Genomic DNA, 14,477 nt, shown 5'->3' on the forward strand with positions numbered 1-14,477 from the left:
GGAGCTGGCTGATTCCACCATCTGGAGCCAGGAAGCTCCAGGATCCTCCCCCATCTTTGTCTCCTCCAGCACAGGCTGACAGGTGCCTAATGCTGTGCCAAGCTTTTTAATGTGGTGCCAGGGTCAAACTCGGGTCCTCATGCACAACACAGCAAGCACTTTATCAACGGTCACCTCTCCAGCCCCTATTTGTCCTTTTTAAATTTTTCAATTTCATTATGTAGTGTTTCTATTCAGCTTATATTATAGTGCTCTGTAAAGAAAACTGTAAGCAAAACATTTAAAGACTTTGTGGAGACTCTCAGAGGCTACACAGATAGAAAACCAACTACATTTGAAGTTTGCCAGTTGGAGCACATACAAAAGAGACCATCTACCAGTCATGGTGGCCAAGAGTTCTGGACCAGCAAGATGGAAATGTTGAGCGAGGGCCGTAACTCCATGTAAACTTCCCAAACCGCCTTGAGTTCTGGGAAACATCAAGGTGGCTTTGGAAAGCTGACATCTGACACTTTAAAGGTGAGAACAGAGCACCAGAGAGGCAAAGGCACTGGAAGCTTCTGGACGAGAGGACGAGGCCAATTACATTCCCAAGCAGCTAATGTACATAATCCAAACTGGACAGTTTCCAGTGACTTCTAGGGGATGCTATGCTGGCACTGATCAGAAAAGCCCTGTACTGAGGATTATGAGAGCAGGGGAGAGGACCATGAACTCCCAGGCTCCATCCTTCCCACTGCTAAGTAACTGTAGCTAAATCAATAAGAGTGGAAAAAAAAAGACTCCCCATGCCATTTTTGCTCCTGTTGTTATACTTGGCACTGTTTTTAAAAATTAGTTTCTCAATCATCATCTTGAAAGAGAACATTCTAGAGTACTATCACTAAAAAGAGCTCTGAAAAGCATGGCCGCTTTTTTATGACAAGGTAGGTGTGAGGCGTTTCACCTTTAGAGGTATGATGCCACACCCCCTACAACCTGTGACACTAGAGAATACACTTCAGAAGCATGACTGACACTCGATTCACTTTTCCAGCTGAGGGCTCAGAGGCCGCTATGACACAGCTCTGTAAAGAAATGCACTCTTTGGATTTGCTCTTCATAAGCCACACAGTTCAAAACTCAACAGTTCAAACTGGTCTACACTAGAGAAAGAAAAGAGAAATACAGAGCTTAAAAAAAAAAATCACCCCGGGGGGGCTGAAGAGATACCTCAGTGGTTAACAGTACTTACTGCTCTTGTGGGGGACCTGAGTTCAATTCCTAGCAGCCATGTCAGGCAGCTCACAACTGCCTGTAATTCCAGCACCAAGGGATCTGACACCTTATTCTGGTCCCTAGGGTGTTCTCTAACGCTTTCCTACAGAGACTGAAATATTCCATCCTGCAGGGAAGCGCTTTAAACAGGAAGTACGCAACTCAAAATAGCTTCAGGAAGTCCCTGAAACGGATCAGATTCACTAGGCCCCTCTCTGCCAGAGAAGCAATAAAAGCTGGGAGTCCCCCTCAGATGGAAGGAAACTGAGCTGCCAAGAAGACCCAGAGAAGCCAAGTTGCAAAGAAGATTCTCGAGACCAGAGCAGCTGCCTGGAAAAGGCAGGAACCAGTTGAGATGCCTGGAAGAGGTTTAGATCAACTGAGTCATTTGGAAAGGACACTCTCCAACCTGCTGAGTTGCCTGCAGACTGTGCAGTGTGCCCCAGGTTCCCAGCTTTTGCGAGCTGTCACTCATGCTGGGATGGGCTTTGGGGAGCTGTCACTCATGCTGGGATGGGCTTTGGGGAGCTGTCACTCATGCTGGGATGGGCTTTGGGGAGCTGTCACTCCTGCTGGGATGGGCTTTGGGGAGCTGTCACTCATGCTGGGATGGGCTTTGGGGAGCTGTCACTCATGCTGGGATGGGCTTTGGTAATGCCACTGTTTTTGAGTCATCTCTGCTCCTGTAAGGAACCCCTCACCCATATTCCTGTAAGCAACCCCAATAAAAGCCATGGGTTCACCAGGTTGGGCTCTGGTAGTATCTGGATTGTGGGTTCCCTATGTGGGGTGAGTAGGTGTGTGTGCTGTATCTCCCCAGGAAAAGTTTTGTCACACAACACAGGGGCACCTGCACTCGTGTGCACAAACGCACACAAATACGCACATAAGTTTAAAAAAAAATCTAAAAACAAACAAAGCCAAATCCTTAAAACATTACCTTCATAGCTATAGACTCACACGAAGATAGAAGAGTGGGGACAACAAAATTTGGCATAAAATGAGCACATTACCAAATCCACCATAATTGGATGGGGAACGCTCCAGGGAAGAAAGGAGTTGCTTCCACCCCCTGGAAGTAAATCATGTCCAAGGCAACCTTCCTGACTCTTCACACATCCAGTAGAATGTGCTCACTGAGCAGCCGGGAGCCCTGGCCGGTAGGTCACCCTTACCGGGGCGTGGGTCACCCTTACCGGGGCGTGGGAGGTCAGTCGCCGATGGAAGCGGGACACTCTGCCGAACACCTCCTGACAGTACCGGTGCAGCTCCTCCAGCTCGTCTTCGATCAGCACGGCATCCAGGGGCTCGCTCTTCTGAATGAGCTGCTCCCCGAACACGATGAGCTGGTCGATCTTGTTGGTGTTTAGCGTGATTTCCTGCTGGAAGCCCTGTTTGGAACACGGGATGGGGCTTTCGAGAGACTTTCCTTGTCTGTCTAGTGTCTGTCTCATAAGACAGAATTATGATGTCATTACGGTTTTGTCCCTTTTTCCTGTTCTGGTCTCTACCTGATGCCACAGCATCTGCTTTTAAGGAACGGACAGTGACAATCTAACAATTCAAAACAATTCTATACATTTTTCAGTTAAAAAAAATTCTAAATTTGACCCAGATGGATATTCATCCTTATGGGTACAGGGGAGAGAATTCGTCTTCTTGACACTTGGTGGGAACAGAATATTTCCCCACATAAACCACTAATGGGCATGTGCCTTGGTGGGCACAGTGATAACAATATTAGTGTATCAAGGGGCAATGAGTTTTCATTTGATGATGTTTTCTAACCAAGGGGAGAATGACGGTGAGGGAAAACTGTAGTCTGACGCTGAACATGGTGGCACATGCCTGTAATCTCATCACTGGGGTTGAAGAAGGATGACTGCCTTGAGTTCAAGGCCGCCCTGGGCTACATTGCAAGATCCTGTCTCAAACAAAAGCAAAATAAAACTTCCAAACTGACTGTAAACAGCAGATGGTGTCTGTCCTTGGCTCCACCAGTGACACCTAGCTTGTTCTGCATGGGCTCAAGTACTGGAGAAATGTCAACTTAGGAAGTGAATGCTCTCCTCAGAATGAGCCCCTGAAAAGCCGGGTTGTGGTGGTGCACGCCTTTAATCCCAGCACTCGGGAGGCAGAGCCAGGTGTAGTTTGAGGCCAGCCTGGTCTACAGAGCGAGATCTAGGACAGGCACCAAAACTACACAGAGAAACCCTGTCTCCAAAAACAGAAACAACAACAAAAAAATGAGCCCTTGACTAAAGGGTCCAGAGTCCCTGCCTATAAGCAATATAAATACACAGGTGGAATGTGGCCTGTTGCCTGGAGAACTCTGGAACATTCTGAGTACCAGCTCAAATGTGCACTTGGCCGGCGCTCTTCTGCAGAGGTGCCTTCTGACGGGACGCTGAGGAAGGAAGCAGCACTTACGTTCAGCTGGCGCATCTTGTCCTCAGCGTCACTCTCTGAGAAATGTTCCACGTTGGTCAGCTGCAGGTCCATCTCCGTGAGCCACACCAGAATGCTCTCCCGGGTGCCCTCAAACTCTTCTCTTTGGTTGGTGAAGTACTGTGAAAGAAGGAAGCAAAACCGTGTGTGCCCGGCATGGTCATATTTGGCTCAAAGGAAAAGAGAGCACCCCATCTCTGGGGTGTCCCAGAAGCCTTAGCATACTGCATCTAGAGCCTGGGGTCTTGTCTTGGCTGTGTGGCATGCCCTCCCGCCCCACCAAACACACACACTCTGGGCCTTGGCTTCCACCTCAGGGAATGCAAGAGGGCTTGGTAATATGCAACTTATTCTCTTAGGTCCTTTCAGGAATTTGAAAATCTGGGTTTTCTAGTCTAAATCAGTGAATCTCCCCAAATCCACGGAGGGATCCTTGGTTTTGTGTGTGTGTGTGTGTGTGTGTGTGTGTGTGTGTGTGTGTGTGTGTGTGGTTGCCTGGGACCTTTTCTTATTAGTTGTCAGTGGCTTTCCCATGAAAGACGAGTGAGCAACTTCAACATAGGAAGGTGCTCATCCAGCCAGGAATGGTGGCACAGGCTTGTAATCCTAGCAGCCAGGAGGCTGAGGCAGGAGGATTATGAGTTCTAGGCCAGTCTGGACTACATGGTGAGGCTCAGTCTTTTAACCCAAAAAGAAAAGAAAGAAAGAAAAGGAGCTTAGGTCTGACTGCCCATGTACTCTTCTGTAATTCTGAACATGTAAAAGAGATTCATTCTCTCCAATGACAGAGACCTCCCGGGTGACCACATCGTAAGAGACAGGCAGCCATTTCCAGACAAATGTGGAATTTAGGGCCAAGTAACGGTTTAGACTAATCACAGCCCAAACCAGCAGGAAATAGATGAATGCAAAGGAATTGCCTGGATTATTAGTCAGCCAATGACCTTCTCAGAGGGTTAAAAAAAAGCCTAGGCTCTCATCTTCCTAGAGGTTAATCAGTGTACTCTAAGCCCCAGACAGTCACTGTCCCAATGGACCACACAACAGAGGGGGTACACACACTCTGTGTTTTAGCCATGTGTTGATTCAGGGCTGACAAGTAAAACAGGCTCTTGCAGAGTGTGTGTGTGTGTGTGTGTGTGTGTGTGTGTGTGTGTGTGTGTGTGTGTGTGTGTGTGTGCTTTCGCTGACCCCGGAAAGCAGTGCCCCAGACTCAGGTGCCGACACCTATACCATCGAGTTACGGTCCTGATAGAGAGAGACGTGTTTTGGAAACACAGATCACCATAAGCAGGCTCCGCCTGAGAAGCCCTATGCACATCCCCCTTTAAAAAACGAACACCGGCAGCCACAGACTCCTCTGTGTGGGAAGGCTGTTAAGATGCCTTAGGATTTCCGTGGAATCTACCTGCTGCTGGGCTGCGGGCCTGCCACGGCGCATCACCTATCACTTTCCCCTGCGTAGCTACCACCAGCACTCCAGGGGGGGCGACAGGCGGGTTACCCTGAGTCTCCGGAGAATGGCCGTGACCCGCTTCTGCAGGTTGTCCCAACGCTGGTTGCCCTCGTGTACCATCTGTTTCAGTTTGCTGGCGGTGTCCGTGCGGTTCTCCCTAGCCAGCCGCCGGTACTGCTTGTTGATGAGCTCCAGCTGCGTCAGCCTTTCGTGAATCTGCCGCTGAAAGGCCTGTGGCACCAAGTGGAGGTCAGGGCCAGACTGGGCGAAGGGCTGGGACCCCCCGCTTTGCCAACCCCCAAAGCGGCTTGCTTTGCGTGGCTGATGGCCAGGCAGCCAGGGAAGCAGAGCACCGCATCCCAGGTCTGTGAGGTCAGCAACGGGCCCACGGATGTTTCCGTCACAGCTGACCTAGCTGCTGGTGGCCGGCCCAGGGCTGTGACCGGGTTGGGAGCGTCTGGCCACCCAAAGTCATGTAGCACCTTCTGCGGGCTTGGCTTGTAGCAGGAGAATGGGACGGGGAGAGGCTCACCTCAAACCTCTTCAGCTCCTCTTTGGCATTTGTATACAACACCTCGGAGGAATTTGGGCAGGCCGCTGTCCTCTCGGCCGACTTGAGCCAGTCCTCGAAGCGGGAATAGTCATCTAAAAACTTCTGCCACAGCCGCCAGGTCTCCTCGATTCTGACAGGAGAGGAGGACGGGAGGGTAGTTATAGCACAACTGTCCGCATCCACTCAGCACAGTCTGCCTGTTCTGGAGTTGAGGGTCCCTTGATGGGGCCCGCTCTCAACCTTTTTCTTGGACGTTTTAGGGAGACTCCCCACCACCCCTTTCCAGGAAATAGTTAAGGATGTTTGCTCTTGGTCTAAACTCAATTCTCCTGAGGGACCCAGGCACCTCAGAAAGCCTAATTCCACCGCAGAGGCAAGAGTTGGGGCTGCCTGCCCTGCTCTGTGGCTGGAGAAAGGCAGTCCTCCTGATTAGGTTTTTTGTTTGTTTGTTTGTTTCAGTGATTTCCTTGCTCCTCACCCTACTAGGCTTTCGCTGCTAATTCTTGGCTTCTCTCTCTCTCTCTCTCTCTCTCTCTCTCTCTCTCTCTCTCTCTCCTCTCTCTAAGACAGGGTCTCTTGTAGCCCAGGTTGGCCCTGAACTCTCCATACTTCTGCCTCCACCTCCTAAGGGCTGGGATGATAGGCATGCACCACCATTCCCAGTTTATGCTATGTTGGGGATTGAACTCAAGGCCTCATCCATGCTAGGCAAATACTCTATCCACTGGGCTGTTTCTTTGGTGTACTTCTAAGTGGCTTGAACAGAGCATAGTTCCTGCGGCTGTGGGGTGTAAGGCTGGTCATGGTTACAATGTTCAAGTCCAAGTGGCAGCTTACTTCATGCGCCGCTCCATCGACATGGCACAAATGTTCCTCCAGCGCCTGTCCAGGCTCCTGGTGGTCTGCTGGATTGAGTCACACTCCGTTTCGTTGGCACAGGCATCAGAGTCATGCAATAGGACATCACAGATGTTGAACACAGACTCTACCCCTGCGCTGTGTTGTTCGATATCTCTCTGCAGGTCCTGCAATTACAAGATAAAAGCAATTGAGAGGGTGGTAGTGGAGCGGGGGGGGATTGGCATCAAAGGATTCCTGCCCATTCTTCCCAGGGGCTCACCGGTGTCTTGGGATTCACATAGACTGAGCCTGTTGTCTGCATGTGGCCCTGTGCTGTGGACACTTGACCAACCTACATCTTGGCAACTGTCATCACTAATGTACTGAATTATTGTACTGGGCAGGGTGGGGGGTGCCCACCACACACTGACAGATGGTACTGCTGGCTCTGAGATGCTACTGCCTGGCAGCTTTGGGTGTACATGGGGCTTAATCCAAACCACCCAATTCCAGGTGCCCCTAGTAAAGACTCGATTTGGGGAAGGTGTTCTTTGGAAAACAGTCTGGTTAGCAGGAACTCAAACCAAAGCAACCGACTTTTGACCTTTGATGAGTCACACAACTCTCAGATCTATAAAGACTTTTATGCTGACCCTACACCCCCCAGCAGCTGCAGGCACGGGAGTGGAGGGCCTCCTCATGAGCCCATCTAAATGGGGACTTCATGGACCCCAGGGGAGAGAATGTTGAGGCTGCTAACTCATGGGGTACAGCTGAGGCTGTGGCTTGGGGAGGGAGAAAGGCCTCTGGAGTCTTGGCCCATGATACCAATAGCCATGGTACTTCCTTGATTAGATAAAAAGAATACACATAAAGAGACAGTTCATGGCCATAGGAAAAAGGTGGGTCATCAGTTTCTGCTTTCTTCCGCTTTTTAAAATATAGCCCAAGACTGCCTTGAACTTCTGACCCTTCTATCTCTACCCCACCCCCACCCTGTCCAAGTGCTGTGGTGACAGGCATGCTCCAACATGCCCAGCCCGGGAAATTTCTTTAAAAATAAACATGGCTTTTCCATCATCAAGAGACCAAGAGAATCCACCCCACCCTATGTATTGTGGGTGTGGGTCGGCCGGGTGTTGAGAATCTGTTGAGAAGTCTTCCCTATCTTCTAGATTCTGGGACAAGGGATGTGAGATGGCCCCATCAATCCTGCTATCTAAATGGCACCACGAAGCAGCAAAGACAAAGTTCGATTCTATTTTAATTGTTTCATTACTATGTTTCTGAAATGCATATTTTACACAAGCCACTGTTAATTACACTCAGGCTGTAAGTCAGACCGCAGGAGTGTTATTTTGTTAACAGTGGCCACCACCCACAGAAAGGCAGCTGAGGGTCATTCCTGGTCACTTGGATATTACCGCTGTATGACTACTGGATGGGCCGAGTATTTTCTTACATCCCTTCTGATAAACGTAAGCCTGGGCATCCTGTGTTCAGGCAGCAATGAGAGCAGATGCCAGCATGCATGTATCTCAGTTCTCAACCAGGCGGTCCCGAGCTCAGACTTGACGTGAAGACACTATATATTTATATGCAGAAATGCGCTCCTGCCGGGTCTTGTGAGGTGAGATGTGTGGTGGACTTCTTCAGTTCTGTAGTCAGGGTGCGGCCTGAAGTATTACCGCGGCAGGAGCCACTGCAGGGTCACTACCAAGGCAGGCTCTACAGTGACTGCATTTAAGTAGAACTCAACTTCAAGAGTTCTTACTGGCTTACAAGATGGTCTCTGGTTTTTCAGAAACTTACTGGCATTGATGCATGTTCTTTTTAGCAACAAAAGCAATAAATCAGCACTCCGGAGAGTGGTACTGAATGAACACAGGGACACTTTTAACCGGAAAAATGCCTAGGATATCACCTGGTTCAGGTTGGCTAGGATAGTTTGGAAAGGTGCAGAGAAATTCCAGCCCAGAGGTAAACATGAATGCCATGTACTTTAAGAGTCATTTCAATGATCTCATATTATCATTAATTTTAATATCTAATTTTAAAAATTTTATGTACATGGGTGCCTTGCCTACATGTCCCATGTATGTATGTACCTTGTGTTTGCCTGATGCCTACAGTAGCCAGAAGGGGGAGTTAGATCCTCCCAGCTGGAGTTACAGATAGTCACAAGCTGCCATGTGGGTGCTGGGAATGGGACCTGGGTCCTTTGGAAGATCAGCCAGTGAGTGCTGAGCCATCTCTCCAGCCCCTATCCTTACACTATCAATCCAGCGTGTGCCGAATGAAATGGCTAGAGAACAGACATGTATGCAGGGCAAGCGGTGGGAAGAAAGGAGTTCTGAGGTAACTGGGAAAGAACTACGGAAGAAGAAGCAGGCATCAAGGAGAGACAAAAGAACTGGAGAGGAGGATGTAGGCAGAAAGAACGGGGATAAAAAGAGCCAGGAAATGGGACGGAGGGGAGATCCCAGGCAGGATCCTGCTGGCGGTTGTAGGGTATCTCCAAGGAGAGGCTCAAGGGACACACAGCCAGGCAGCAAGTTGAGCTAGTGATGGTGATGATTTGGGAGTTTGGAATGACGCAGAGGGAAAGAGGCTACTGGTGATCAAAGAATGATAGGTACCCAACCACCGCCCCCAAGCCATCAAGGGACTCCTCACATGGAACCGAGAAGCCAACAAACCAAACCAAACCAGGAGAGAAATGCTGGGGACTCGATCCAAGCTGTTCATGACTGCAGAGCTCCAAAGTCTCCACTGTGTTTTCATTTTGAAGTAGTATATAACCTTAGCACCAGCCACTGAGAGGAGTACATGAAAAGATTCAGAGGGCCTAACCCAGTGGTCCTCAGCCTTCCCAATGCTGCGACCCTTTAATACAGCTCCTCATGCTGTGGTGACCTCCCAGCCATAACATTATTTTGTTGTTACTTCATAACTGTAATTTTTCGACTGTTATGAATTGTAATGTAAATATCTGATATGCAAGATATCTGATATGTGATTCCTAAATGAGTCAAGACCCACAGGTTGAGAGCCACTGGCTCTAACTCTTCCTCTGCCAGCTCCCCAAGGTCGTTACTAAGAGGACTGAGGAGTAGCAGGGGTTGTAACAACTTCAGGAGCTAAGGACTTTTGAGAAGGCAGCGTTAAGTGATTTCAACTTTTTAGGTCTTATTTCTAGAGGCAGCCAAACAATTTATGGTACTTATTTTGGATGAAGACATAAGCCAAATTTCAAGAAATGGCCTATCCATCCTTCTTTGGAGTAGGATTCTATCTCCATTGTTTTTGGACTTAGAGTAACAGACACACAGCAATGTTCTTTTCACTGCAATCACTAACAACTGCCTCAGTGCATCTGCAGTAGGTGGAATGAGACCTCTTCTGCCCTCAAGAGTGTCCGAATCCTAATCCCAGAACCTGGAACTGCATTAGGCTACGTGGCATGGTGGTTTGGATGAGAATGGCCCCAATAGTCACCAGGGAGTGACATCATTTGAAAGGATTAGAAGGATTAGGAAATATCTCTTCATTAGAGGAAGTGTGTCACTGGGGTTTCAAAAAGGTTTCAATGCCCAAGCCCAGACCCACATATTCATTCTCTCTCTCTCTCTCTCTCTCTCTCTCTCTCTCTCTCTCTCTCTCTCTCAGGATGTAACTCTCAGCTCCCTCTCCAGCACTACACTTTTCTGCTGCCATGATGATAATGGACTCAATCTCTGAAACTGTGAGCAAGACCCTAATTAAATGCTTTGTTTTATAAGAGTTGCCTTGGCAGCCTGGTCTACAGAGTGAGTTCCAGGACTACACAGAGATCCAGAGCTACACAGAAAGACCCTGTTTCAAAAAAAAAAAAAAAGTTGCCTTGGTCATAGTGTCTCTTCACAGTAATAGAGCAGTGATTAAGACACATGGTAAAGGAGAATTAAATTAGTCAATCGTGTGACCATATAATATCAACATCCCCCTGATTATCTGGGTGAGGCCAATGTAATACCCACTTAAAAATGGACAAGTTAGTGAAAGGACAAATATTTATTCTATTTAAAGTGGCAAAAAAGTCACCTTTAAACCAATAAAAGGCTGAGAGGTAGTGGTAGTACACACCTTTAAGCCCAGCATTTGGGAGACAGAAGCAGGCAGATCTCCAAGTTTGAGGCCAGCCTGGTCTACAGAGTGAGTTCCAGGGCAGCCAGGGCTACACAGAGAAACCCTGTCTTGAAAAACAAACAAACAACAACAATAACAAAATGTTTTACAACAATAAAAGATAGACCTGACTCAAGATAATTTATCATTAAAGGGCATCTTCTGAGAAAGGGATGGTGGCACACACTTACAAATCTCGGCACATAGTAAACGGACCAGGATCTCAAGGTTACCCTCAGCTATGTAGCTAGTTTGAGGCCAGCCTGGGTAACACGAGCTATTGTCACACATACACAAAACTGGGGTGCTCCCTTCTGGTCTTGACCGAGCACGTGCCTAGCATACGAAAGGCACTGGTTGAATCCCAGGAGAGAGGGGTTAGAGTTTGTGCACTGTATCCAGGTGGGGTGGTTTGAAAGAAAACGGCCCCCAAAGGGAGTGGCACTATTCGGTGTGGCCTTGTTGGAGTAGGTGTGTTCTTGTTGGAGAAAGTGTGTCACTGTGGGGGCGGGCTTTGTGGTCTCTTTTCCCAAGCTTCACGAGTGTGACAGTCAGTTGACGACCTGTTGCCTTCTGGTCAAGATGTAGCCAGCACCATGTCTACCTGCACACCGCCATGCTCCCCATCATGATGATGATGATGGACTGAACCTCTGAAACTGCAAGCGAGCCAACCCAATTAAATGTTTTCTTTATAGGAGTTGCTGTGATCACGTGTCTATTCACAGCAATAAAAACCCTAACTAAGACACCATGGCTCTACTTACAGTAGTTGGTAGGTAGCCTTGCTTGTTTCTCTGTTGCTGTGATAAAACACCGACGAAAAACAACTTGGGAGGAAAAGGCTATTACCTGGCATACAGGGTATAGTTTCATGACTGACAGAAGCCAAAGCGGGAACTCAAGGCAGGAACTGAAGTAGAGACCACGGAGGAGTGCTGCTTACCATCTCCCTCCCCTAGCTTGCTTGGCTACCTTTCTTATAGAGCCCCAGGCCCATTTGCTTAAGGACGGTGCTGCCCACAGTAGGTGGGGCCCTCCTACATCCATTAGCAATCGAGAAAATGTCTCGGGGCTAGGTGTGATGATGTGCACCCCCAATCCCAATACTGAGGAGGCAGAGGCAGATGGAGCTCTGAGTTTAAGGCTATCTTGATCTCCACAGTAAGTTCCAGGCCAGCCAGGGCCACATACTTAGATCCTGGGTTGGGGGGTGGGGGCCCTAGAGACTACTCAGTAGAGGCAATACCTCTCTCTTCACAGGTCTATGAAGCTGATGTTGGTATGATAAGGCAGAAGGCTGAGAGTTTGAAGTCAGTCTGGGTTCTATAGCAAGACACTATATCTCAGTCCAGAAAGGAATTGTACCCCCAATTCATTGCCTTTCAAATTATGTAAAACACAACAGAGACGAAAATAAAAACCTCATCGAGCATCATAATTAAGGTGTGCATCTTCAGCACTGTTTGCTCCATTTCACGAAGAGCCATGTGAAGGGGAAGGAGGCATTCAAGACCGATGCCTCACACACAGAGTGGAAGACAGGGCAGGCCCACCGTGGCCTCCCATGGTGCCACCTTTCCTCCTTCCCGTCCCTCACCTGCTGCTCAGCAAGCCTCTTCTGGATCTCCTGGTCATCACAGACATCGTAAACAACCGGCTTGGAGAGCTCAGACTCGATTCGCGCCAACCAGGTGCGGAGGTTGCTCATGTTTTTGTCTAACTGCTGAATGAAAGCAAACGTCTCCTTCAGCTTCTTCACCCTAAATGCAAGGGGAGAGAGAACCAGTTATCAGCACTGAGGAGCATGGGCCACGACGGATGCTGGTGAGCAGCAGGGCATCTGTACTGCTTTGATCTCATAGCAGAAACAACTCCCCCGTCCTCAGGTATGCCCGTTCACAGAGTAGGCGATGCTGCAACACTGTCTGGATGATTTTTCACAGGGACTCAGTCTAGTCAAAAGTCCTGTCAAACCCACATGGACTCCTCCTGATACCCCAACCATTTTCTGGGGCTCCACAGATTGGAGGGAGGATGTCATTTTCCTCTCTCCCAAATACCTATCCTGAATACTTCGCTCCAGCTTCTGTCATCGGGATACCCAGGGAAGAGCAGTCAATGGCTCTCTCTGGACAAAGACAGAACACACGGCAACCCTACCACTTCAATGTGAGGGTTGGTGCCCCAGACAGTCTGCCTCGTGGGCTTGTTATGGGGCATCTCGGAGTCCGAAAGAGAGAAGCCGCTCAAGCACGGATCTGCTGGCCGCCTCTCTGGCAGCCTGCCTCAGTTTCCTTCCAGCCTGACTTGGCGTGCAGGAAGTGTGAGAGAACACATGTAGCTTGCGCACTGGAGCTTCGAGTTCACACAAGGCAAAGAGTTACTGAGGCAAAAACCACCTTTGTTGGTCTGAGGCGGGGTCTCGCTGAGTAGCTAGCTCACGCTGGCCTGAAACTCACAGATCCTCCTGCCTCTGCCCTCCTGAATGCTGGGATTATAGGTGCGTGCCACCTCGCCTGGCTGGCCATCGTTCTTCACACCAAGACCAAAATGAAAGGCTTTAATCAGCTGCTTTCCTGAAAGCCCTAAAGTGGAGTGAGAGCACGCTGGCCCTGTTGATCTGGGGGATTTGGATCAAGCCCAGAGATGTGAAGTAATGGTTTATGGTTCAAAGTCCCTACTTACCGGTCCTCAGGTCGGAAGATGCCGTCAGAGCTGCATCCCCAGCTGACGGCAATGGAAAGAGAAACTGAGATGCCGACCTCAACTCACAGGAAACACACTGGCTGCCGCACCACCAGCAGCTCTTAACCGCACAACTTCCTTCTGGCCTCCATGCCCTCCTACCCACCTTTGGTTCCATTTCTGAAGGTACATCCTGATTCATGCTCGGGACCTTTCAGCACTCTGCTCTCTACCTTGACAAACCAGTTTAAGCTCATAATCGGTTTAACACCTCAAGCAATGTGAATGGCCTCTTGGCCTCTTACCAAAAGTCGGTCCTCTTTTCTTGGGGGATGCTTCTTCCACACCTGCCCACCCAACCCTGCCCCCCATGCTCCTGGAGCACCAGGGCAAGTGAACACCACTGTGAGAGACACTCTCCACTCTTCAGGAGAGAGAGGCCATACCTCCTACGTGGCTGTGGAAGGGGCTGTCAACAAATTACTTGTTCAATGAAAACATGCACAGTCATTTCCCCGTAGGCGGTTTTATTTTCATATGGGTCTTTTGTAGCTCAGGCTGGCCTCGAGTCTTTCTGTGTTGCCAAGGAAGATCTTGAACTTCTAAATGTTCTTTCTGCCTTCGCCTATGTAGTGTTGGGATTATATCCATACAGGACCACACTGGTTTATCTAGTGCTGGGCTTAGTGCGTGCTGGATACGCATCCTACCAACTGAACTATATTCCCTACACCTCCAGGCTATAGTTTAAGTGAATCAAAGAGTCAGCGTGTTTCTATCTCACCATCAACCAAGACAACCCCTGAGGACTGCCTTCCAGTTCTAGCTCTGTTAACAGTGACTTGTATGATTTTAGGAGAATCCTTTCACCCCAGGCCCCTCTACTTCAAGCCTCTGAGGTCTGTCAAACTGCGGCAATAAGAATAAGGCCAGAGCGCTGCAATCAAACAGACCAGGTAGATGGCCGTCCAACCGCCATCTACCATCTATCTACAGACAAGCTCTACACCCCTGCAAGATTCTTGACTCGGACTCTAAGCGTCCTTATTATCTAGAAAATTAAGCACC

The 14,477-nt window shown here is 49.0% G+C and overlaps 1 protein-coding gene across 1 annotated transcript in view; it reads right to left on the reverse strand.

The window, feature by feature from the left end:
• Syne2 (spectrin repeat containing nuclear envelope protein 2) overlaps positions 1 to 14,477 on the reverse strand; it is a 321,778-nt gene that overhangs the window by 13,035 nt on the left and 294,266 nt on the right. Inside the window, 6 exon segments of the mRNA XM_052739574.1 lie at positions 2,454 to 2,648; positions 3,688 to 3,825; positions 5,210 to 5,392; positions 5,694 to 5,844; positions 6,552 to 6,739; positions 12,322 to 12,484. Of these exon segments, the coding sequence (XP_052595534.1) occupies positions 2,454 to 2,648; positions 3,688 to 3,825; positions 5,210 to 5,392; positions 5,694 to 5,844; positions 6,552 to 6,739; positions 12,322 to 12,484 (1,018 nt within the window).

Source organism: Peromyscus californicus, unplaced genomic scaffold (genome assembly GCF_007827085.1).
Source record: "Peromyscus californicus insignis strain IS unplaced genomic scaffold, ASM782708v3 Scaffold_15__1_contigs__length_86483966, whole genome shotgun sequence".
Taxonomy (NCBI): domain Eukaryota; kingdom Metazoa; phylum Chordata; class Mammalia; order Rodentia; family Cricetidae; genus Peromyscus; species Peromyscus californicus.